The sequence below is a fragment of the Phyllobates terribilis genome, unplaced genomic scaffold, assembly GCF_046119375.1.
Source record: "Phyllobates terribilis strain yellow unplaced genomic scaffold, ASM4611937v1 Scaffold_5__5_contigs__length_657084704, whole genome shotgun sequence".
Classification (NCBI taxonomy): Eukaryota; Metazoa; Chordata; class Amphibia; order Anura; family Dendrobatidae; genus Phyllobates; species Phyllobates terribilis.
The window spans coordinates 67,761,376-67,787,550 of NW_027362765.1; the positions used below are offsets into that span (position 1 = coordinate 67,761,376).

At 49.3% G+C, this 26,175-nt stretch overlaps 1 protein-coding gene across 2 annotated transcripts in view; it reads left to right on the top strand.

The window, feature by feature from the left end:
• The first annotated feature begins 2,708 nt into the window (after positions 1 to 2,708).
• The window catches only part of LOC141270751 (oocyte zinc finger protein XlCOF8.4-like), a 31,474-nt gene continuing 8,007 nt past the window's right edge, over positions 2,709 to 26,175 (top strand). The window contains exons 1-5 of one of the 2 annotated variants that reach the window (XM_073680860.1): positions 2,709 to 2,850; positions 2,980 to 3,171; positions 3,243 to 3,366; positions 3,450 to 3,547; positions 4,539 to 4,629. In XM_073680860.1, coding sequence (XP_073536961.1) covers positions 2,773 to 2,850; positions 2,980 to 3,171; positions 3,243 to 3,366; positions 3,450 to 3,547; positions 4,539 to 4,629 — 583 coding nt within the window. In that variant the 5' untranslated portion in view covers positions 2,709 to 2,772. The remainder of the gene's footprint in view (positions 2,851 to 2,979; positions 3,172 to 3,242; positions 3,367 to 3,449; positions 3,548 to 4,538; positions 4,630 to 26,175) is intronic. The other variant, XM_073680861.1, reaches the window with a different exon arrangement.

Below are 26,175 nucleotides of genomic sequence, written 5' to 3' on the forward strand. Positions count from 1 at the left end.
GGGGAGCAAGCACAGAGGGCAGGTGTCAGCAAAAGAAGAAGAGAGCGAGCACGCTGCTGCTGGGTATTTAAATCTGACGGGGCGCGCTCCCGTTAGGCCATGCCCCCATCTGCCTCCTGAAGGTGTGCATGCAGGGTGCGAGAGCCCAGCATATCTCTGGGCACACGCATCCATCTGCGCGGGACCTGTCGGCAGGGCACTTTGAAGTGCAGAGCACTTATATATGATTATATCAGTGCTGCTGCTCAGACCCCTGCAGGCAGTGTCTGCTCCAGGACAAAGGATCTCATTCATCCTTTTTGTCCTAGCAGTATGGTGACTATCTACTGACATGGTTATTAACCATGTCAGCATATAGCCACAGACAATAAGATGGACAGATGTCCACCTCTTTTGATATGCCCACACTTTCTTGTCCTGGGCATATTATATCAGGGGCATATGCATGGGGACATTATTATAAGGGGGACGTTCATATGAGGGAAACATGGGGCGACGTGAGGGCATTATATGTAAGTATAACCTGGGACACTTCCGTTTACAAGCACAAACCTGATAAATTGCAGAGTTGGTTCTGTAGCCAGATTGTTTTTTTGTAGGAAATGTTTGCATGCTGCAATCCCATCCTCATGAGGAATGTTGGACTATTCACTCCTCTCCACGCCTATAGTCCCGGCATGGAGAGGAGTGAATATCCCCGCAGCTCACCTCGGCATCTGAGTTCGCACGGCAGTGATGTCATGCGCTGCTCAGATGCTGAGATCAGCTACTGACAGACAGGATGCAGCACTGGAGCAGAGGGGAGGAAGGGAGGTGAGTAGAAGTGTTTATTTTTACATGTGTGCAGTGATGGGGCTATGTATACCAGGATAGGGGGGCCATGCATATCAGGATTGGGGATAAGAGGGCCATGCATACCAGGATTGGGTCTGAGGGGGCCATGCATACCAGGATTGGGTCTGAGAGGGCCATGCATACCAGGATTGGGTCTGAGGGGGTCATGCATACCAGGTTTGGGTCTGAGAGGGCCATGCATACCAGGAATGGGTCTGAGGGGGCCATGCATACCAGGAATGGGTCTGAGGGGGGCATGTATACCAGGAATGGGTCTGAGGGGGCCTTGAATACCATGAATGGGTCTGAGGGGGCCATACATACCAGGATTGGGTCTGAGGGGACCATGCATACCAGGATTGGGGATGAGGGGGCCATGCGTACCAGAATTGGGGATGAGGGGGCCATGCATACCAGGAATGGGTCTGAGGGGGCCATACATACCAGGATTGGGTCTGAGGTGGCCATGCATACCAGGATTGGGGATGAGGGGGCCATGCATACCAGGATTGGGGATGAGGGGGCCATATATACCAGGATTGGCGATGAGAGGGCCATGCATACCAGGAATGGGGATGAGGGCCGTCTGCTGAATTCCCCCTCTTTACCTCATTACTCTGACAACTCCTCCTGCCAGGGGAGAAAGAAATGGTAAATGGGCGTGGATTGGGGTGTGGCCAAAATTTGGCCGCGTGCGTAGCTGCATGTTCTGTACCTCTTTCTCTTCTTCAAAAGTTTGGAGGTATAAAACAGACCATGTGTGATAACGGGGAACATGACTGAATTCTGGAGGACGGAGGGAGCAGATCCCATTACCTACTAGAATTCAGTCACAGCCATATATTTAGTGTGTGGCTTTGCTATAGTGACCCTGTAAACCCCTCCTGACCCCACACATAAACTTCCCCTCATCCAGCACCATGACAACCAGCACAGCAGAGTCCTGCATCCACTGAGGCCCCTGATCATGTGACCCCTGACTCCTCCCCTCCTGTGACCTCATCACAGGTCCTGTGCGCACAGAACAGCCATATATGTGGTGGCGGCTCTGCAGGTGGAGGTATGTGGAGATCCCCCATTACTATTAACCCCCTCAGTGCTGCAGTCACATTCCAGGAGACAGAACGTGTTCCCCTCTGTGTCTCTATATCAGGGTCTGTCTGTATTGGATTAGATTGGGTCACTTCCCTCCTGACGTCGCTCGCTGCTCTGTTACTGTACAGTCTCCATTATTGTCATGTTGGTAGCTATAAGCCATTATTCCGAAGTTTATTATTCATTACACGTAATTATTATAATCTATGGAGCTGTCCACATGGTCGTGGGTGTTTTGACAAATAAAGATCAACTAGACATGTCCAATTCTAATCCAAGTCACGAGTCAGAATTCCCCATACAAGTCTATGGCTCTATGATAATCACTGACAGCACATTGTCATCTGTTACTAACATTGTAGAAGATAATAGAAGCTTTACAATTTACCACCAATGAGAAAACCAGGTGCACCGACCACACTGCACTTACTCACTGAGCCAGGGAGCAATGCGGAGTCTCCATCGCTGCTCCGCTGTTATTAACCCCTTCAAGGTTATATCATTATCTGTTAATGACTTCCCTGGCTCTGACGTTTGTTTTGTTCAATAAACATTTAAATGTTTTAGACTTTTTCCTTTTAGATTTGTTCTATGTTTTTGGTGCTGGATTGTGATAAATCCCTGTGTATAACTATAATGTGATTGTGTGTTATACCGGGGGCAGGACGGGGCCATGACTGGATGTAGTGATCATGTGAAGCCGGTATCAGCTCCGGAGATTTCTTACATGGGATCTTTATGATGTTACATCGTCATCTTCTCCCCATTCAGGTCCCTACAATATCGGATCCTCTCAGTGGAGATCTTCTATATAAGAGAATTTTCCTGATTGACCCATCAAGGATGGATAGAGACATGGACAAGATGGCGGAGAGGATATTACACCTCACCCTAGAGATCCTCTTCCGGCTTACTGGAGAGGTGAGAGATTCTGATGACGTCACATTACATCATTCTTATCTATGGGAATAACAGATGGACAGAACTGGAGAGGTGAGGACTCTGGAAATGTCTGTAGTGAGATTTATTAATGTGTCTCTCCATAACCAGGATTACACAGTAGTGAAGAAGACCTCTAGTGAGCGCTGTCAGGACCCTGTGTCTGAGGGATGGGGAAGACCCCTGAGCCCAATCACGGGACCTCCACCTCCCCCCCTGATACATGAGGACATCAATGACCAGAAGATCCTAGAACTCACCTACAAGATGATTGAGCTGCTGACTGGAGAGGTGACACTGCTGGTAATGCTGGAACAAAATACAGAAACGCTATGAAGAGATTGGGGGTATGACTGTATCATTGTATGTGTCAGGTTCCTATAAGGTGTCAGGATGTCACCGTCTATTTCTCCATGGAGGAGTGGGAGTATTTAGAAGGTCACAAAGATCTGTACAGGGACGTCATGATGGAGGTTCCCCAACCCCTCACATCACCCGGTAATAGACAGGACTAAATACACACGGCCTATAATTATCTGTATGTAGAGAATGAATTCAGTCCCTCTATGTGTTTCCTCCAGTTCTATCCAGTAAGAGGACAACACCAGAGAGATGTCCCCGTCCTCTTCTTCCACAGGACTGTAAACAAGAAGATCCCAGTGTTCCTCAGGATCATCAGGTAGATGGAGAGAAGGTGTCATGAGATCTTCCCTATGATGTGTAGAAGGCTGTGAAGGTCTTGTGTTCAGTCTTTTTTTTTTTATCCATCAGTATAAGGGAAGAGTCAGATGGCCATATTACTCGGACAGGGATTGCATCAGAATGCTCGGACTGGCCGGCGGTTCTCCCGACCCAAGCATGACAGCATGTATTTTTATGCAACTGTCACGCTTGGCTCGCACACCTAATATCATGCCTCAGGTGCCAACAATAAGCAATAGCACAACCTCAATCTACAGAGCCCCACATAGGAAATATGCACTACAACTACAGTATATTGTATATACAGTGAACCACCTAGAAACATCTCCCAAGACTCCACGCAGCTGCAGGGCTGACCCTCTGTAACTCTCCTCTGCCCAGCTGCCTCCAGTCCATAACTATCTCATAAAAGTGACTACAATAAACCATAGCATTAGCCATATAGTTACAGTACTTTTCATCATTGTCCTGTAATAACAGTATATCCTGCAGCACCACAAATATACCTTTATGTCATACATCGATTATCTTTAGGAGGTTCCAGGATCTTAGATTTCTTTACACCAGGAACATGACAGTGAGTTTTCCTCGTTTTCCTGCCTTCAGTCCTCAGATCTTAACCCTATAAAGCATCTCTGGGACGAGGTAGAATTGGTTGTTCAGAACATCTCAACACCTTCTTCTAATTTGTGGCAACAACAAGAACCTATCCTGTTGGCACGGGCCAGTATTCACGGAGAACAATCACAACACCTAGTGCAATCTATGGCGCGATTAATTGCTGAGGTTCTGAAGGGGAAAGAAGATCTTATGTGCTACTAGATGGGTGTCTCTAGTAAAGTGACCATTCAGTGTATGTTTTATATCTGGTGGAGATGACCGGATAAACCTGATCATAGACATTAGATGTTGTCTGAATCTTCTCAAACGTCTTCATCTGTCTGTGACTTTTACAATATTTCTTTCAGGGTAAAGATCTGACCCATATTAATACTACAGAGACATATGTGAGGGGTGATGAGCGGTGTAAAGAGGAGATTCCTACAGATAACCGCACAGGTGAGTAGTGACCACTAAATGCAGAGAAGTCACAGGATCTAATCAGTCACTGACTTGTAGAGTAACTTTAGCTGTTTGGGGTGTTTTAGAATCACATGAAACTTTTGTTGTGGATGTAGGGGCTGATTCTTTATGGGGTTACCCGGGAGTCTTCTTTTTTTATTTTTACATTGTGCTCAGAACTATCACGCAGGTAGTCGTTTCCTACCTACCTTTTGTGCCTGCTGTGGATCTCTACCTACACAGATGTACAAAAAATTGCCACAGGCAATGGCAAATAGTGATTAATTTATTAAATATCTTGTATTCATTAAATAACAAAATAAGCGATGATAAGTAAAGAGATACGTCATAATGTTTCGACCCAATCCTGGGTCTTTGTCAAACATCGTGTGTGGCTGATTGGCGAGGGGATCCGGTGTGAAAGCTCACTATCAGTGCGGTGTGGTGAATATAAGATATTTATTAAATTAATCACTATTTGCCCTTACCTGAGAGTGTGGCTGTTTTTCGTACATTTGGATCCTAGGAATTATCCAGTTCAGCCAGCACCCCTTATTTTGTTGAGTGCACACCTTTTCTGCTACTTATCTCTACCGACACAGAGTGGTCACAGACGGCTCTTACTGGTGATTCGGCTTCTCTTCCACTCTGCTCTGTTGATGGGGCGTGACTGCTGATGTTATGCTGATTGATAGTTTAGCTGTGGGATGCCCACTCTCAATCACCATGATATCGGAAGTCATGCCTCGTTGACAAAGTAGCCCTGAAGAAGAAGAGCTGCTCTGCTGACGTGGAGCAACTGAATCACCGGCAGGAGTGGTCGGTGACCACTCTGACCCAGTGCTGAGTACAGCAGGCAGGTAATTGTCTCTGTTAGCAAATACCTGTCTGTTTAGTTTTAGACCAATAGTAAAAAAAAAAAAAAGCAAGTCTTGGACAATCTCCTCAAGATTGGCATCGTGCACACCAGTCTTTAATGAAGATGGACGGTGGGGTGGGTAATGCTGAATTAAATCACACATGCACACACTACTTCATCTCAGTGATAGGCATCTCGCCAGAAATGGTACCCAAGTTAAACACAGATTGGAGCAACATTTCTGATGGATGTAAGGGACTCAGCACCACAGTTTGTGTCTATGACCACTCGGCCACAAGGTAATCTTTAGTGTCTCCATGGGTACAGCATACAGTACAGACCAAAAGTTTGGACACACCTTCTCATTTAAAGATTTTTCTGTATTTTCTTGACTATGAAAATTGTACATTCACACTGAAGGCATCAAAACTATGAATTAACACATGTGGAATTATATACTTAACAAAAAAGTGTGAAACAACTGAAAATATGTCTTATATTCTAGGTTCTTCAAAGTAGCCAACTTTTGCTTTGATGACTGCTTTGCACACTCTTGATGAGCTTCAAGAGGTAGTCACCGGAAATGGTCTTCCAACAATCTTGAAGGAGTTCCCAGAGATGCTTATCACTTGTTGGCCCTTTTGCCTTCACTCTGCCGTTCAGCTCACCCCAAACCATCTCGATTGGGTTCAGGTCTGGTGACTGTGGAGGCCAGGTCATCTGGCGTAGTACCCCATAACTCTCCTTCTTGGTCAAATAGCCCTTACACAGCCTGGAGGTGTGTTTGGGGTCATTGTCCTGTTGAAAAGTAAATGATGGTCCAACTAAATGCAAACCGGATGGAATAGCATGCCGCTGCTAGATGCTGTGGTAGCCATGCTGGTTCAGTATGCCTTCAATTTTGAATAAATCCCCAACAGTGTCACCAGCAAAGCACCTCCATGCTTCACGGTGGGAACCAGGCATGTAGAGTCCATCCGTTCACCTTTTCTGCGTCGCACAAAGACACGGTGGTTGGAACCAAAGATCTCAAATTTGGACTTATCAGACCAAAGCACAGATTTACACTGGTCTAATGTCCATTCCTTGTGTTCTTTAGCCCAAACAAGTCTCTTCTGCTTCTTGCCTGTCCTTAGCAGTGGTTTCCTAGCAGCTATTTTATTATGAAGGCCTGCTGCACAAAGTCTCCTCTTAACAGTTGTTGTAGAGATGTGTCTGCTGCTAGAACTCTGTGTGGCATTGACCTGGTCTCTATTTCTGAGGCTGGTGACTTGGATAAACTTATCCTCAGAAGCAGAGGTGACTCTTGGTCTTCCTTTCCTGGGGCGGTCCTCATGTGAGCCAGGTTCTTTGTAGTGCTCGATGGTTTTTGTAACTGCACTTGGGGACACTTTCAAAGTTTGCCCATTTTTTCAGACTGACTGACCTTCATTTCTTAAAGTAATGATGGCCACTTGTTTTTCTTTACTTAGCTGCTTTTTTCTTGCCATAATACAAATTCTAACAGTCTATTCAGTAGGACTATCAGCTGTGTATCCACCTGACTTATGCACAACACAACTGATAGTCCCAACCCCATTTATAAGGCAAGAAATCCTACTTATTAAACCTGACAGGGCACACCTGTGAAGTGAAAACCATTTCCGATGACTACCTCTTGAAGCTCATCAAGAGAATGCCAAGAGTGTGCAAAGCAGTCATCGAAGCAAAAGGTGGCTACTTTGAAGAACCTAGAATATAAGCCATATTTTCAGCTGTTTCACACTTTTTTGTTAAGTATATAATTCCACATGTGTTAATTCATAGTTTTGATGCCTTCAGTGTGAATGTGCAATTTTCAAAGTGATGAAAATACAGAAAAATCTTTAAATGAGAAGGTGTGTCCAAACTTTTGGTCTGTACTGTACATGCACCATCTTCTCAGGAATTGGCCGATGAGGAAGTGTGGTCGTCACTAGGGTTAGAAAACTTCCCGAGTCCAACAGACCAGACATTGTCACTCTCTTCAGTGATACGGGACATACCTGGGGACCCTCACCGGGTTGAGGGTGAATAATTCAGGCAGGATATGCTTATCTACCCCCAAGGAACTCTCGACCGTCTGGTACCTTTCCACCAGGATTACAAGGTCATCGGCATTACAGGTTTCTCCCAAGGCAACCAAGGACTGCACTGGTCTTTGAAGAGAGTGTATGAACCTGTCCAAGGTTGAATGTGGGTGATGATGTTGAGGTGTTCTTAACTGTGTTCGGAAGTGTGGCGGAACTGGAGAAATTGCCTCCAGAGAACTGGGCGGAGGCTCTGGCGCCATATCCAATGGGGGAACCGCAGAAGGCCTATTATGACCTGGCCTTGCAGGGCAGAAAAAAAAAAAAGAGTACGCCGAGTTGAAAAAGGAGATCTTGTGGCACTTAGGAGTGACTGACTGTAAGGGCACAACAGATGCACCACTGGGCCTATTGACGTGCCCCTGGGCCTGTGTCGCGCTGCGTTGCGCACGCGGGAGCTTACCCGGAGCCGGATCTCTTGAGGGTTGTAGTCTCGTGGCGGTGATCCGGTCCGTGCCCAGGGAGTCAGACTAAGTGGCGCTGTATTAGCGGTAGATGTTGGACGACTACGCCACCCGTTGAGTACAGCTAAGGAGCTGCTGCTGCAGGGCAGACCGCTGAGGCCGGTGGTAGTATTGTGCAGCGTGATAGTATAACCCCCAACGGGAGGGGTATGGCCTCAGGGCAGCCGACGTGGATGATGGGGGTAGCAGGAACCACTCGGAGACGGTACGGTGTAGTTCAGGGTCTTTACTGGTGACAAAGATAGACCCTCCCGGAGTACTGGCTAGCTATTGGGGCCTGGTCAGTCCTTGAGCAGATGGGATCTCCCCTGGCCAGGCGGAGTTGTAGGCCTCCCAAACTAACGATACTCTTCTGGCTACCTTGCTAGAGGCGGGTATAAGTAGCCCACGTCCCTGAGTGTACCGTGTGGTGCTCACCCGTATGGCCGGTGACTCGGGGCCTTCTAGTAGCTTCCGCTCCACGACGGCGGTGCTGGTCCCACGCGTGTGACTGTGCCTTCGGGTTTCTGGGCCAGAGGACCTGCAATCCCCTGCCGGTCGGTTTCTGCTGCTGGATAGGAGTTAGTCCCCACAGCCTCGGACTCCGGGTCCGGTGATAACTTCTCAGTCAGGGCGAGCTCTGCAGCTGCCAGCCCCTGACTCCTTGTAGCACTGCTCCCACAGAGCTCCTGATGTTCTTTTCCTATATCTGCTTCTCTGTCTCTACTTCTTCTCTACTCACTAACCCTGCCTCAGCCCTAGGTTTATATAGGGGAAGTTCTTCCCCTCCCAGGACTGGGCAGGAGGTGTGGCATGCATAGGATCCCTGACCAAGAGACCTCCCACCTGCTCTCAGACATAACATTGCCGTTACTGTGGAAACCAGACCCCTGGGGTGCCACATTCCCCCCTAGTGAAATTTAGTACTCCGGGACTAAACATATTTTTAGAAAAACATAACAAGGTATAAACAATAATAATACAATAAGAAAAACACATAAGGATGGCTACGGCGTGTCCGCAACCGGGTGCAGTTTTTGAAGAAAAGCAAGGTGTCCATTTCACCAAAACAGGGAGACGTAACCAGGTAGGGGTCTGTCCTGCCCCGAGTCCTTAACAGTCTTTAGTCCATTCCTAGGTTACGCTCCAACCATGTACAAGGATTCCCGGTAAATCCACCAAGGACTCCTATAAATAACTAGAAACACATAATTATACACAAGCAACAAGAAAAACAGGTAACCATAAATAAAACAACTTATACACTTCAAATCCTCCAACGTGCGGGTAACTGGCCTCTAGTGGCCCTAGTAGACCTACGGAGCTGACTGTCTAGCCCCGAACTACAGGGTGTAGGAACTGTCAAGGGTAAACTGGGCAGCTGTCCACGGGCCCTTTGGCTCACTAGAGGCATGGCAGGTTCACTATAAGCAGAGGGTTGATCCTCCTGGTCTGCTGGTGTGGGGTCTTCTGCCTCCTGGACCGGCTGTTCTTCCAGCTCTACCTGTTGCTCCGTAGGTGCTTGGGATGCTGGTTGGAGGAAGGTGAGTACGGGTACCACAACTGCGCCATTGACTTGAGTCCAAGACCGAGGGAAGTCTCCGAGCACAGTACTAACCATATCTTCCCTTTCCTCTACGGGTCGAGGGTCTTCTTGTTCCCCTTCAGGGTTCCGTAGCTGTTCGGGACACTTCTTCAGGTGATCCCGGGATACAATGGTTGTGGTTTCCCCTCCGTCTTTACTGATGGTACAGACCTTTGGGTTGTCGTGGCTTGAGGGCAGTACGATGTACGGGTCCTTCTCCCACTGGTCGTCCAACTTGTGGAGCCGCCTTTTCCTCTTCAAGACCTGCTCTCCGGGTACCAGGGGAACAGCGGGAGCATACTGGTTGTAAGTTTTCTCTTGTCTTTCCCTAGCTTGACAGAGACTTCGCTCCACGCTCTCCTGTACTTTCCGGTACTGCTGCTGCCTCTCTGTGTCCCAGTCTGCTTCTGGTGAAGTGTCCTCGGGTGTCAGGACTCCCATCTCCAGGTCAACAGGTAGCTTACCAGGTCTTGCCCTCATCAGGTAAGCCGGGGTACAGTTGGTGGAACCTACCGGGATGTGGTTGTATAGGTCCACTAGGTCGGGCAGCCTCTCAGGCCACAGACTGCGTTCTTCCAGGGGCAATGTTTTCAGAAGATCTATCACCACCTGGTTCATTTTCTCACAAAGTCCATTAGTTTGCGGATGATAGGGTGTCGTCCTTATCTTCCGGCAGCCATACAGAGTGCAGAATTCTTGGAAGACCTCCGCTTCAAAGGCAGGTCCCTGGTCTGTCAACACTTGGTCCGGGTACCCGTGTGGACGGCAGAAATGCTGCTGGAAGGCTCTAGCTGCTGTTCGAGCTGTTAAGTCCTTGACGGGGATGACAACCAAGAACCGGGAGTAGTGATCCACGATGGTTAGTGCGTAGACGTAGCCACTTCTGCTTGGGGTCAGTTTTACATGATCCAAGGCTACCAGTTCCAACGGCTGCCGGGTGACGATGGACTGCAGGGGAGTCTTCTGGCTGGCACGGTCCTTCCTTCTTAGGTTGCACGGGCCACAGTCTCTGCACCACCTCTCGATGGTTCCCCTCATGCCTACCCAGTGGAACCGCCCGCGCAGCAGGAACTCCAGCTTCTTCCATCCGAAGTGTCCAGCCCCGTCGTGGTATGCCTCCATCACCACGGCTGCGTCTCTTCGTGGCACCACTACTTGCCAGATTAGTTCATGCGTCCGGGAGTTAACCATTCGGCGGCACAACTTCCCCTTATAAAGGAACAGTCGACTCTTCTCAGCCCACAGTTGCTTGGCTTCCTCCGGAGCGTCTGGGTCAAGGCGAGCCTCTGGCCGAGTCAGCATCTCCTTCACCAGTCGGACGGCAGGGTCACTGTCTTGCGTTTCCGCCCAGTTGTAGTGAGGCAAGGGATTAAACGTAGCAGCTTGCTTACTCCTTACCCGGTGGGAATACTGGATAGTCCCATGACGGTGGAACGCGGGGAGTTCGACTTCTTCCAGTCCCTCTGGATCTTCTCCTACGTCCGGTAGGTTTGGCATCCTGGACAGGGCGTCCGCGTTGGTATTGGAGCGTCCTGCCCGGTATTTGATTGTGAACTCGTAGTTGGACAGACGGGCCATCCATCTCTGCTCTAGGGCACCGAGTCTTGCTGTGTCCAGGTGTGTCAACGGGTTGTTATCCGTGTACACGGTGAACCGGGAGGAAGCGAGGTAGTGCTTAAAGCGTTCGGTGACTGCCCACACCACTGCCAGGAACTCTAGCTTAAATGAGCTGTAATTCTCAGGGTTTCTCTCGGTGGGTCGCAGTTTTCGGCTGGCGTAAGCGATTACTCGTTCTTTCCCCTGCTGGATCTGGGACAGCACGGCTCCTAGCCCGATGTTACTTGCGTCGGTGTAGAGGATAAAGGGCTGGCTGTAATCAGGGTACGCCAGGATTTCATCCCCCGTGAGGGCCATCTTCAGCTGGCGGAAGGACTCTTCTTCTAACTTCTCCCATCTGAAGGGTGGCTTCTGGTTCTTGGCCTTCCGGGACTGGCCTATCAGGAGGTCCTGCATAGGAGCTGCCTTTTTGGTGAAACCGGGGATGAATCTGCGGTAATAGCCTACCAACCCAAGGAACTGCCGCACTTCCTTTACACTGGAGGGACTTGGCCATTCCTTAATTGCGGTGATCTTATCAGGGTCGGGAGCCACTCCATCAGCGCTCACCACGTGTCCCAGGTACTGCACCTTTGGTTTCAGGAGGTGACACTTGGAGGGTTTCACCTTTAGGCCGTAGCTTGCCAGAGCTTCGAACACTTCCGCCAGGTGTTTCAGGTGGTCCTCATACGTCTTGGAATATACGATGACATCGTCCAGGTACAGCAGGACCGTCTCGAAGTTTCTGTGGCCCAGACAGCACTCCATTAATCGTTGGAAGGTTCCTGGTGCGTTGCAGAGTCCGAACGGCATGCAGGTAAACTCGCTAAGTCCCATCGGGGTGGTGAATGCGGTCTTCTCCCGGTCCGCCTCTGCTACAGGAACCTGCCAGTACCCACTAGTGAGATCCAAGGTAGAGAAGAAGTTAGCAGATATTAAAGCAGCCAAAGACTCCTCTATCCTTGGTAAGGGGTACGCATCCTTGTGTGTGATACGGTTGATTTTCCGGTAATCTACACACATCCTCATGGTGTTGTCTTTCTTTTTGACTAAGACTAGTGGAGCTGCCCAGGGGCTACAGCTATCCCTGATCACCCCAGCCTCCTTCATGTCTCTAAGCATCCCCTTGGCGTGTTGGTAGTGTGCAGGGGGTACGGGTCGATACCTCTCTTTTATGGGAGGATGGTCTCCCGTGGGGATGTGGTGTTCTACCCCCTTGACTCGCCCGAAGTCTAACGGGTGTTTACTAAACACTCTCTCGTACTCTTGAACCACCCGATAGACTCCCTGTTTCTGGTGTGAGGGAGTGGAGTCAGTACCCAAATGTAGTTGCTGACACCAGTCCTCCATTGTTTTCTGAGAGCCGTTACCTTCCTCCGGGGAAGATGGAGGCAAGGGTTCTACGGACTGTATGGAATCTTGATTGATGGTATACAATTTGGCTAGCGTGGCATACCGGGGCAGGTACACTTCCCTCTTCCCGATATTCATTATGCGAACGGGCACCCTCCCATGGCGTACATTGACCACCCCCCGTGCTGTCAAAATGGTGGGCCTACTGTCTGAGTAAACTGGTTCTACCATTGCCTGGTAATCTCTACCTCTCAGACCAATAGCTGCCCGGCACCAAATCATCATTTCACTTTTCGGGGGCATGGCAATAGGGAAAGGGTCACACATTCGCACGCTACCAATCTCACCACCGGAGAGTTCTAGCTGTTGCCGTCGCATCAGTGCCCGGATCTCTTTCTGGAGCACTCGCTGCTGGCCGGAGCTGGCGTTCTTGGCAACCTGCTGTAAAAGGAAAATCACCTCTGCAAGACAATTTTCAATTACATTAGTTCCTAGAGTTATCTTTGGGTGACTCTCGTGTTTGTCAATGTCTACAATGATCAGTCCCTGTGCTGCCAGTTCGACTCTACCGATTTTAATGGTCACCTCTTTAAATCCAATCTGTGGCACGGGCTGACCATTGCTGGCGATGATACTCAAGTCGTCGTCAGGGTAGCGGGTGATATCCGAGTCATTCCAGTACTGCTTGAAGAGCACGTACGGGATGGTGGTGACCTGTGACCCGGTGTCCAGTAGGGCACTCATAGGAATGCCATCCAGTACCACGGGTAAGACTGGACGTCCTCCCACATATTTGTCGCGCCAGTTCGATGGGCCTGGTGATCTTTTTCCTGGGGGTTGGCCCTCTACCCCAGGTTGTGCCAGTTTAAAGGACAGTACCTTGCCATATGTCCGGGTTGATTGCAGCGGCAGCAGATGGGTCGTCCGTCCTCGTTGTATCGGTCGCTGGGTCTTCCTCTGGCCGGTGGGGTCCTCCTTGGTCGACGCCACGGGATGTCCTCCGGTCCGGATGCCAGCTGGATCTTCCCTGGAGTGGAAACCTGTAAAGACTGCACAGTTCGGGTTAGCGCAGCAACGCTTTTAGCTAGCTCTTGGACCTGATGGTGCAGGTCTGGAGCCGGGTCATTGTTCAAAGCCTGCGCACCAGCTCCCACAGGCCCTGCCGACAAGGGCGCCGCCTCCTGGTGGTAAGTGGTAGTGGGGCGTCTGGGGGTCACAACGCCACCTGGTGCCGGTTCTCGAAGCACCCGGATGGCTCTGTCCTTGAACTGTGCAAATCCCAGATGAGGGTCCTGTAAGGCCATTGCCCGCAACTGGGTTCGGTGGGCATTGCAATATAAACCCTCTATAAATTGTTCAGTCAACAGCCTGTCCTCGTCTCCCACGCCGTCAGGGTCGGTCTGCTTAATGGCTCTCAGGGCCTCTTGTAGGTTCAGGGCATAGTCCCTTATACTCTCATGTGCCCGCTGTTTGCACCCGTAGAATCTAAGCTTGATCTCGGCTGAGGTGCGGGTATCAAAGGTGTCCCTCAGCCGGGTTAGTATCCCTGCGACAGTCCTCCCCCCAGGTGGCCAGGACTTTACCTCCCTTTGGGCTGCCCCGGTTAATTGGGCCACCAGGATGCTCACTTTTTGCTCCTCTGTGAGGGGGTACACCTGGAAGAGGCTATCCAGCTTTTCTCTAAAGTCATGCAGGGTATGTGACTCCCCTGAGTACTGGGGTAGCCAGGCTGCCCCCGGGATATAGGGCATGGTGAAAGGCATGACCGCAACAGCGGTGGCGCTGGCGGGGGTTGAAGCGGTGAAGCTCTCCTCCGTATCCGACATCCTTCTCCCCCCTAGTGGACCGTGGCCTACCTTGCGATGATCCTCTTCCGTAGGCCGCGGCTCCGCACTGGATCGTCAGGGTTGAGGACCTTCCGTCGCGCTCCTGTGACGTCGGCGTCTGCTGGGCTCCTTCCAGGACCTTACGCAACGTCCGGACGTGAGGCGGGGCTTCAGTTCTCGCGCGCTTTCGGAGTCCACGCCCCTCTTCTTCCCGCGCGGCGTCCTCAAGATGGCGTCCAATGGCGGGAAAACTCCACGTATGGCGGGAAGAAGGCCGAAGATGGCGCCGGATGGCGGGAAAACTCCACCGATGGCGGGAAGGAAGCGGAAGATGGCGCCGGATGGCGGGAATCTTCACCACAGGTAAGTTTGAACAGTCTTTTTCAGGCACGCAGTACCCGGTGGTTGCGGGCACGAAATCCTGCCGACTACGCCAAAAGTTGACGCGCCCCTGGGCCTGTGTCGCGCTGCGTTGCGCACGCGGGAGCTTACCCGGAGCCGGATCTCTTGAGGGTTGTAGTCTCGTGGCGGTGATCCGGTCCGTGCCCAGGGAGTCAGACTAAGTGTCGCTGTATTAGCGGTAGATGTTGGACGACTACGCCACCCGTTGAGTACAGCTAAGGAGCTGCTGCTGCAGGGCAGACCGCTGAGGCCGGTGGTAGTATTGTGCAGCGTGATAGTATAACCCCCAACGGGAGGGGTATGGCCTCAGGGCAGCCGACGTGGATGATGGGGGTAGCAGGAACCACTCGGAGACGGTACGGTGTAGTTCAGGGTCTTTACTGGTGACAAAGATAGACCCTCCCGGAGTACTGGCTAGCTATTGGGGCCTGGTCAGTCCTTGAGCAGATGGGATCTCCCCTGGCCAGGCGGAGTTGTAGGCCTCCCAAACTAACGATACTCTTCCGGCTACCTTGCTAGAGGCGGGTATAAGTAGCCCACGTCCCTGAGTGTACCGTGTGGTGCTCACCCGTATGGCCGGTGACTCGGGGCCTTCTAGTAGCTTCCGCTCCACGACGGCGGTGCTGGTCCCACGCGTGTGACCGTGCCTTCGGGTTTCTGGGCCAGAGGACCTGCAATCCCCTGCCGGTCGGTTTCTGCTGCTGGATAGGAGTTAGTCCCCACAGCCTCGGACTCCGGGTCCGGTGATAACTTCTCAGTCAGGGCGAGCTCTGCAGCTGCCAGCCCCTGACTCCTTGTAGCACTGCTCCCACAGAGCTCCTGATGTTCTTTTCCTATATCTGCTTCTCTGTCTCTACTTCTTCTCTACTCACTAACCCTGCCTCAGCCCTAGGTTTATATAGGGGAAGTTCTTCCCCTCCCAGGACTGGGCAGGAGGTGTGGCATGCATAGGATCCCTGACCAAGAGACCTCCCACCTGCTCTCAGACATAACATTGCCGTTACTGTGGAAACCAGACCCCTGGGGTGCCACACTATCATATTGACAAACCTCCCCGGTCCCAAAAGTTCAACCTCCTACACCAGGTTCAAAAGTGGTTAAAACCAGAATTTTCTCCCTAGCGCATATGGTTGAGAGGGTCATCCTGGTAAGGCTCTCCTTACCGTCTTCCTCATGTCTGAATCATCACCTTAACTTGGGTGTGGGGCAATTGCTGTGCAACGGATCACTTCGGCTAGGAGTTTCATCGACTGCCTGTTCTGTTGCTGCTGGAGATTAGCCAGCACCAATTTATGAGCTTCTCCATATTGTCTGCTCCTGCGGTCGCTTTTACACAAGACATGTAGTTTCAGCGCAGCAGTCACATGTGCCCCTCGTGTTTTGTGCCCGTATTTCTGCACCAACTGTAAAGTTTCTACTCCCTCTGTAGCACTTGAGGTAGGCACAGGAAGAGGTTTAAGTAAAATATCCAGATTTGTTTATTAAGACTCCTTAAACCATGCCACACGCATAGGAAATAAATGACCTTTCAGTCCAGGCAAAACAAAGAAAACAGTTAAAATAACGGCACTTTAGTGATAGTCTAGGACACTCAGGCTGGATAGCATCCAGTGTACCCACTTAGTCCGGAGACATCACACAGGAGGCCTTCTTACCTGACTGCTCATAACCCGGCTCTTCCCACACACTATTGTCCCTCTCAGCACCATACATACTGGAGCTTGCTTCTGGGCTTACATCACTGAGAACAACCACCTCTGTGATGCATATCTCCCACCAATGATGTGTCCGGAGGCCATCTTACAGAAGATTTGAAAAATCTCAGGTTTTTTTTTCCACGTGAGGAAAAAACTAATGACACACAGATTGGAAAAACTGATACATCGACTAAAAATGGATCTAGTTCAAAGTTATTCAAGCATGACAAAAAAAATGATGTCTGATTGAGGCCTAAAGCTACATTCACATTCTGAAGTGCTGTGCGCTGAGTACTCTGACTGGGGTTTATGTCTTTATACACAAGAACGGTATGCACACGGGCCTTTGACGTGTCCATTCACTGCAATGATTTTTTTTATTTCAAAATCACTTTATTAGGATTTTACATAACACATGCATTAATCTATTCTAAAATGAACAAACAATTGTAAGAGAAAGGGGGATGGGTAGAGGTAGTGAAAGGAGTGGATTGTGGTAATGGTTGAACTTTATTAACCCCTTGACCCCACACCCCACACCTGTTTTCACCTTCCTGACCAAGCCAACTTTTTGAAATCTTACCAGTGTCACTTTATTTGGTAATAACTCTGTAATGCTTCAACGGATCCCATGGATTCTGAGATTTGTTTTTTTTCATGACATATTGTACTTCATGATTCATGGTAAAATTATAAGGGTTAAAAGTTGACCAGCGACTTCTAATTTTTCCAAAAAAATTTACAAAACCAATTTATAGGGAACACATCACATTTGAAGTGACTTTGAGCAGTCTATATGACATAAAATACTCAAAAGTGACACCATTCTAAAAACTGCACCCCTCAAGGTGCTCAAAACCACATTCAAGAGGTTTTTTAACCCTTCAGGTGCTTCACAGGAACTGAAGCAATGTGGAAGGAAAAAATGAACATTTAACCTTTTTTTTCAGGACGTCCCTCCTGACAGCACTATGGAGGTCGTTCTTCTCATCCAATTACAGAGAGTTACGCGCGATATGGGAGACGCTAAATCGCACCCAAGCTCGGTTGAGGAATCAACACGTGAAGCTGTTATCAGACAACATGACAGCAGTTTCCTTCCTACGGCACCAGGGGGGCCCAAGGCACCCAGCACTCCAGGACCTAGCCACAAGGATTTGTTCCTGGGCGGAAAAAGCGATCTGGTCTATTTCGACGGTCCATCTAGCAGGAACCAAGAACAGAATGGCGGACTATCTGAGCAGACACAAATTATTACCGACGGAATGGGAACTAAACAACGAAGTGTTCCGGCAGTTGTGTTTCCATTGGGGATTTCAAATGGTCAGAAGATTCTTTTCTCTAAATCCAGCAGACAGACCAGAGGGCGTGGACGCCTTGAATCACAACTGGGGCTTGAGCCCAGCATATGCGTTTCCTCCCATAGCATTGATATCACGGACTCTACGGAAAATTCAAGAGGACCAAGCAGAAGTCCTTCTAATAGTACCTTACTGGCCGAAAAGGAGTTGGTTCCCTCTGCTGTAGAAGATGGCACAGGACGAACCCATTCTTCTGCCTTTAAAGGAGGACCTCCTCAACCAGGGCCCTGTGATTCATCACGACCTGAAAAGACTCCAGTTACCAGCCTGGATCCTAAAAGGGGGATCCTGAAGGCTCGAGGTCTCTCTGACCAAGCAATATCTACGATGCAAGCAAGCAGGAAACCAGTCACCTCTGCAATCTATATGAAAATCTCGAAAAGGTTCGGTTCTGAGAGTGGCAATACAAGGATAGATTCTTCTCACCCCAATATTCCTAAAATACTAGATTTCCTCCAGTCGGGATTTAAAAAGGGATTGAGACCTAGTGTACTGAACGTTCTGGTTTATTTTTTGACTATCCCTTAGCATCTCATCCGTGGGTGGTCAGATTTCTTAAAGCCATCCAGAGACTAAGACCCAGAATTAGAAAATCTTTTGCTCCATGGGATCTTAATTTGGTCCTTAACGCTCTATGCAAACACCCTTATGAGCCAGTGGAAGCTGTTACTATTGCAAATCTGTCCCTCAAAACTGCATTTCTAGTGGCAATAACTTCGGCAAAGAGAATAGGGGAAATACAGGCCCTCTCTATTCAGGATCCGTATCTTCGTATCTTAGATGACCGTATAGTACTTTGCTTTAACCCAGCTTTTAGACCAAAGGTTGTCTCCACCAAAAATCTTAATCAAGAAGTGATTTTGCCCTCATTTTGTCAAAACTCAAGGAGCCCCAAAGAACAGTCTCTTCATTCCCTGGATGTGAGACAGTCAGTAATTAATTATCTTCAGGCTACTAAAGGCTGGAGACAGGACCAAAATTTATTTGTCCAATATGGGGGTAAGAATAAGGGGAAAAAGCCTCAAAACAAACTCTAGCCAGATGGATTACTTCTACTATCTCGGGGGCCTATATTTCAGAAAATAGATCTCCCCCTACGGAACTGAAGACCCATTCCACCAGAGCAGTTTCCACCTCTTGGGCAGAGAGAGCAGGGGCTTCAGTGGAGCAAATCTGTGGTGCAGCCACATGGTCTAACATAAGCACCTTTTGATGTTTTTTCCAGTCATCAGTTGGCTTTCGGCCGGAAAGTTTTACAGGCTGTGGTCCCTCCTTAGAGTTTGCCATACTTTGGTATTCTCCATACTGCCGTCAGGAGGGACGTCCTGGAAAGCCGGAGTTAGTCTTACCGGTAATTATGTTTCCAGGAGTCCATCCTGACGGCACAGTTAGTTCCCTCCATTCTTGATATAATGCACTGTACAATCTAAAATGTATAAAATTAAATAAACAAGATTTAGCATCCATCCAGGTGTGTTACTTGGAAAAACACTGAGGAAAGGGTGGTGGGAGGGGCCTTTTAACCTCTCGCATTTCCTGTCCCTGTAAAGAATAGGAAGGACGACCTCCATAGTGCCGTCAGGATGGACTCCTGGAAACATAATTACCAGTAAGACTAATTCCGGCTTTCACAACAATTTTTTTTTTTAGACTAATTTTTTTTTTTTTTTCACGAGGGTAGCAGGAGACAATGGACTGCAAAATGTATTGTGCAATTTCTCCTGAGCATGCCGATACCTCATATGTGGAGGAAAACTACTTTTGGACGCATGACAGGGCTCGGAAGGGAAGGAGAACTGTTCTGACTTTTTGAACGTAAAATTGGCTGGAATTGAGAGTGGACACCATGTCGCGCCTGGAGACCCCCTGATGTGCCTAAACAGTGGAAACGCTTCTCAAGTGACCCCATTTTGTAAACTAGACTGTGAAGAAATGGCAGCAGAGAGACCCTGAAGAATCCCACTGCTGCCACCAATGTGATGAAATGGCACCAGAGAGATCCCGCAGAATCCCACCTCTGCCACCACTTGTGACGGATCCACACCCCACCACCCGCCTGACGTCATTATTACGGAGGTACTGTTGGAGGTCCTCCGGGCAGTTCCACAGAAACTGCTCAGTCACGATGAGCTCCTTCAGCTGCTGGACGGTGGTGATCTCCAATCCCGTGGTCCATTTAGCAACTGCTGTCAGTAGGGTCCGCATGTGATTGACCCAGTTGTGTGCAGGACCCCGCTGCATGCCCCGGAGCTTCTTCCGGTACGACTCAGGGGTCAAGTTGTAATGCCGGACCAGAGCCTGTTTGATGTCCTCATAGCTCAGGGTGGTCTCACTGGGCAGGTACCCAAAGATTTCCAGGGCCTTACACCTGAGGCGAGGGGTTAAGAACCGGACCCACTGGTCCTCAGGCAGATGGTATTGATGGCAGGTTTTCTCAAATGCCAGCAAGAAAGTGTCCAAATCCCCTCCTTTGTCCAGCAGGGGGAAGTCCTCCACCCGTAGCTTCTGGACTCGGATCTCCGGGAACTCGCGACTGGCTGGGGCCTGCAGCCGGAGCTGAAGCATTTTTTCTGGTGCTTGCGCTCCCGCTGACGTTGTGCTGCGGCGGCAGCCTCGCAACGTTCCACTGCGGCTGTGAGGGCCTCATAGTTGGCCTTGTCCCCAGCCATGAGACTCTCAAAGGCAGCTTGCACAAGGTTATCCAAGCCTGCCTGGCTGGGGGGATGGTCAGGTGGTGGGTGGCCTACTCTGGGACTGACCGCCGGCAACTCTCTCCTTGGGGAGCTTGGGCGGGACTCCCCTTCTTCTGGAGCGACATCGTCTTCCACCTCCTCCCTACCATCCGGAGCATTGGACATCTCCTTGGTTCTGCCCCTGGTGACACTGGCCATCCTTGCACTCTATGGTCACTGACACCGAACTCCAACCTGATGCACATCTTACAGCATTTGTACTCGGACTGTCTAGTGCTGAGCTGATCTTAAGACCCCAGCAGCAAAAGCTACTACTGGCAGTCCTTAGTGTCTGTGAGTATGGGTTCCACACTCACACACTGCTTGCCACCAATGTGAAGAAATGGCAGCAGAGAGAGCCTGCAGAATCTCACCGCTGCCACCAATGTGAAGAAATGGCAGCAGAGAGACCCGCAGAATCCCACCGCTGCCACCAATGTGATGAAATGGCACCAGAGAGATCCCGCAGAATCCCACCGCTGCCACCAATTGTGACGGATCCACACCTAGCCACCCGCCTGATGTCACTATTACATCAGACGGATGACTTGATATGGATCTGCCCTTTGCACCAACGTGACGTTCCGCACCCCCTCGAGGATGCGTAAACTCAGATTGGCATGGTTCTACACAGACACCCCCTGTCCACACGGATACAGGAAGGCACCAGGGAGTGAGAAGAGGTGGCCCACTCAGTCACTGACGTGGCACCACACTTGCTCACACCCCTTACAGGCTGAGAGGCTGGTAGCGTGTTCGTCGGACCGAACAACGGACGTGAGAGTCCGTGGATCGAGATAAAAGAGCAGCCCAAGGTTAAATTATATATTTAATCACCGTAAGGGCACACCACACATTACACTATATACATAAGGGTTATATATACATGATGGTCAGAGATGCAAACACACTAGTAGTGGTACAAAAGATATAAGCAGAACTTAAGAGTCAGTTACCAGTCAGATGGAAGGCCTGGCTTTCTGGGGAGGGACTGCCACATGGGAGGCTTGTGTGGCCCTCTCTCTTTGTTGCAGGACTTCTCCCACACGACGTGTCGTCACGACCTCCCAAGGAAAAAGACCCTGAGCTAGCTGCTGCTGGAGCGCTTAACTTCTCTAGGTCACTCACTCTCCTGCCTCCTGGCTGAGCCTAAATCTCCATCCCTGGTCTCTCTCAGCTAAAAACTTCCAAAAACTAAAATGGGCTATACCTCCTTAATGAACGGTCCTAGGGAGCCGGTTCTGGTGTCATCAGACACAGTCGGGCCCCTTCTACGCATGGATACCAAGCCCCGGGGCCCTAAGGGTTCCCGCAAGGCTGTGCCGTGTATCTCCCTTTCATTACTCACTGGACTGTGCTGAGAGCCAGGGTGACATTCCCCTGTGGGAGTAGTACAGCTAAAAAAGACAGGGTATGATGGAAAGAACACCTGTACAGAGACCAGCATCCCTTGCATGAAATCCGTGTATGGAAATAGGTAGTCGCTGGGTTCTAAACACAGCCTCCTATCTAGGCAGCAGTCTGCATTGCCAAACGTGGAGATCTCCTGCAAACCACTGCAGAGCGACTATCTGTCACCTCTGACACACCCGTGACAGTACCCCCCCTCTACGAGTGGCCTCCGGACACTTAGGACAGGGTTTCTCAGGAAAAGAGGTGTGAAAAGAGCAAACCAATCTGGGAGCGTTCACCTCTGACGCTGAAACCCACATCCTCTCCTCCGGACCATAGCCTTTCCATTGCACCAAGTATTGCAGAGAACAACATTGGAGACGAGAATCTACTATCCTCGAAGTCTCAAACTCCAAATTACCATCAACCATTACTGGGGGCAGTGGTAGAGGTGAGGGCTCAAGAGGTTCTACGTACCTTTTGAGTAAGGACCTGTGGAACACATTGCTGCTGGGTTAATGACGGCGGTAATTTTGTAGGGACCAATAAACCTATGTCCCAGATTCCAAGAAAGAACTTTCAATCTTATATTCTTTGTAGACAACCACACAAAGTCATTCACATTCAGGTCCGGACCTGGCAAGCGTTTTCTGTCAGCCATACGTTTATACCTGTCACCCATGGTCTTCAAATTACGCAGAACACATTGCCACACCGAGGAGATCCCCAGCAAGCCCAGAGTTATGATGTTCCTTGATTACTTTACGGCGCAGATCAGGTGGTACAAATAACCAAAAGTTCCCTATTACCCACGTCATAATTTCTCTCAATCGAAGACAATTTTTTAGAAAAGAAGGCGCATGGACGCCATTTACCAGGGGACAAACCCTGAGACAACACAGCCCCAACCCCGACATCTGAAGCATCAACCTCCACAATAAAGGGTTGAGAAACATTGGGTTGACAGAGTATAGGTGCAGTGGCAAAGTGATTCTTTAAGGAAGAAAACGCCTGGAGGGAAGCCTCCGACCATTTTGAAAAATCAGACCCCTTCTTAGTCATGTCAGTAAGGGGTTTCACTGCAATAGAGTAATTTTGGATGAATTTCCAGTAAAAATTAGTAAAGCCCAGAAAACGTTGTAGGGCCTTCAGGTTCTCTGGACGTTCCCAGTCAAGGACTGCACGGATCTTCTCCCGATCCATCCGAAAAACCTGAAGATGACAACAAGTACCCCAAAAACTGCACCTCCTGAACAGCGAAAACACATTTCTCTAGTTTGGCATAGAGTTTGTTATCCCTTAATATCTGGAGCACCTGCTTAACATGCCCCCGATGGGTCTCAAAATCAAGTGAATAAACCAAAATATCGTCTAGATAGACCACCACAAACTTCCCCACCAAATTATGAAAAATATAATTTATGAAATGCTGGAATACTGCAGGTGCACTGTTCAAGCCAAAAGGCATAACCAGACTCTCGAAATGACCTTCCGGGGTATTGAACACTGTCTTCCATTCGTCCCCCTCTCTGATTCTAACCAGATTGTAGGCTCCCCATAAATCCAACTTGGAGAATACCTTAACTCCCACAACCTGGCTGAACAAATCAAGAATCAGAGGAGGAGGGTATGGATCACGGATGGTCATTTGATTTAATTCCCGGAAATCTAAACAGGAACGTAGACCGCCATCCTTTTTCTTCAAAAAGAAGAACCCTGCCGCCAGGGGTGAAGATGAGGGTCTGATATGTCCCTTCTCCAGACTTTCCGTAATTAAATCCTTCATGGCTTGTCTCTGAGGGCCAGAAAGATTATACAGTCTGGACTTGGGTAGTTTAGCTCCGGGGGTCAGGTTAATAGGACAGTCATAAGCACGATGAGGAGGCAAATCCTGACACCCCTTCTCATAAAAAACGTCCTCAAAACCAGACAGAAAAGCAGGCAGTATCTCCGCAGAGACAGCAGCAATGGAAACATTCAGACAGTTCTCATGGCAGTAATCTCCCCATTCAATAATCTCCCCGGTTTGCCAATCCACCAATGGATTATGTTTAACAAGCCAGGGGATACCTAAAACAATCAGAGTAGGGAGATTCTCCAAAACATAGCAAGGAATGATTTCACAATGAACTGACCCCACCCTCAGTTTCACATTATGTACAATCTGAGTAAATGCTTTCTGTGCAAGTGGCGCCGAGTCAATGGCAAAGATGGGAATAGCTTCAGCTAAAGCACAGCAAACGAGACCATGAGTTTTCACAAACTCAGCATCAACCATGCTGACCCCAGCTCCACTGTCAACAAACACAGAATTTTTTTCGGTTTTGCTCTCTAGCACCACCTCCGCAGTCAGGACAAAGCGGGAACTGCAGTTTGGCCACAAATGCACCCCTTGTTTATCCAACTCCAGACTACAGAGAGTTAATCGAGTCTGTTTTTGTTTAGGAATTGAAGGACAGGCTCCAACAAACTGTCCCTTTTTCCCACAAAAAAAACATACGCCTTTTTTCTTGCGAATCTCCGGGGAGATGTATGATGTGCAGACACCCCCTAACTGCATAGGTTCCTCCACCTCCCTCAGTACTGGTTCACCCCCAGACCGCTCCGTTGGCAAAGGTACACAACCCCAACAAAAAGGCACTGGAGAAGGAGGTCGCACCCGTCTATCCCGAAGGCACCTATCCAGACATATGGCCAAAGACATGGCAGCCTCCAAGGACTGAGGGGTATCATATACAGCCAAGGCATCTTTCAACCTTTCTGTTAGCCCCTCGCAAAATTGACTTTTAAGGGCTGAGTCATTCCATTTGGAATCCGTTGCCCATCTACGGAATTTCGAACTGTATGTTTCCACTGACCGAATCCCCTGCTGAAGGCGACGTAGCTTAGACTCAGCCAAGGCGACTTGGTCAGGGTCATCATAGATGAGGGCAAGAGCTCCAAAAAAAACTTCCACAGATTGGAGACAAACCAAATCCTGCGGTAACGAAAACGTCCACGACTGAGGATCTCTCTGCAGTAGAGAGATCACAATGCCAACCCGTTGCTCCTCATTACCGGAGGAGTAGGGATGAAGCTTGAAATACAATTTGCATGCCTCCTAAAACACAAAAAACCTGTCCCTACCTCCTGAAAACCTGTCCGGGAGGGCAACCTTGGGTTCAGGCTGAACAGGCCTACCTGCAGAGACCCCCACATTGGCGGCCTGTAACCGCTGATACTGCTGAACCTCACAGCGGAGGTCATTCACCTCCAGAGACAGACAGCAGAACTGCTCTGCAACTGATCCCATACTAAAGGGAGTAAGGAAAAAAAAAGGTGCACGCCCAAAAACACGCAAAGAAAAAAAAAACGAAAAGTCAATCTTGTGTCGTTTTTTTTTTCTTTTTTTTTTTTCTCAAAACGTGCTCGGCCAGTTATAATGTCACGCCAGGTGTGAGTGCAACACAGAGAGTCACGCCAGGTGTGAGTGCAGCACAGAGGGGAAAGGGAGCTCAGACACTAGGGAAAGGGGGAAGAGCTGACCTCCTAATCTGGACTAGCGTCACCCTGTCTCCCCCTAACGTCCCTATACAGCCTCCGCAGCTGTCGCCCATCACGTGCCTCGCCCTACTATCCCTGGCTTAAGGCTATAGCTGGGGGTGGAAGGAGATGAGCACTAGTCAACCTCCGCTAGCACTCTAAAGAAAAAAGGGCAAGACAACACGGGAATAACAACTTAGCTTTAGAAGAAACTCCAACAGGGAACACGGCCTCAAGACTCCATAGAGTGGGTACCATGGGGGTAGAGATAGAGGGGGCAAAAAATAATAATAAAATATTACTGGGGGTCTGCTATAAGCCACCTAATATAACAGAGGAGAATGAGAAACTGCTATTAGGACAAATAGACAAAGTAGCAAAACATAATGAGGTGATTGTAATGGGGGACTTCAACTACCCGGATATTGACTGGGAAACAGAAACCTGTAGATCGCAGAAAGGAAAAAGGTTCTTGACAAATATCAAGGATAATTATCTCTCCCAACTAGTGCAGGAACCAACGAGAGGGAAGGCAATGTTGGACTTAATATTGACTAATAGGCCTGATAGAATAACTGAGGTACAGATAGGGGGGCACCTAGGTAATAGCGATCATAATATTATCAATTTCAAAATGCCTTTCAGTAGGGTTATCAATAAGGGAACA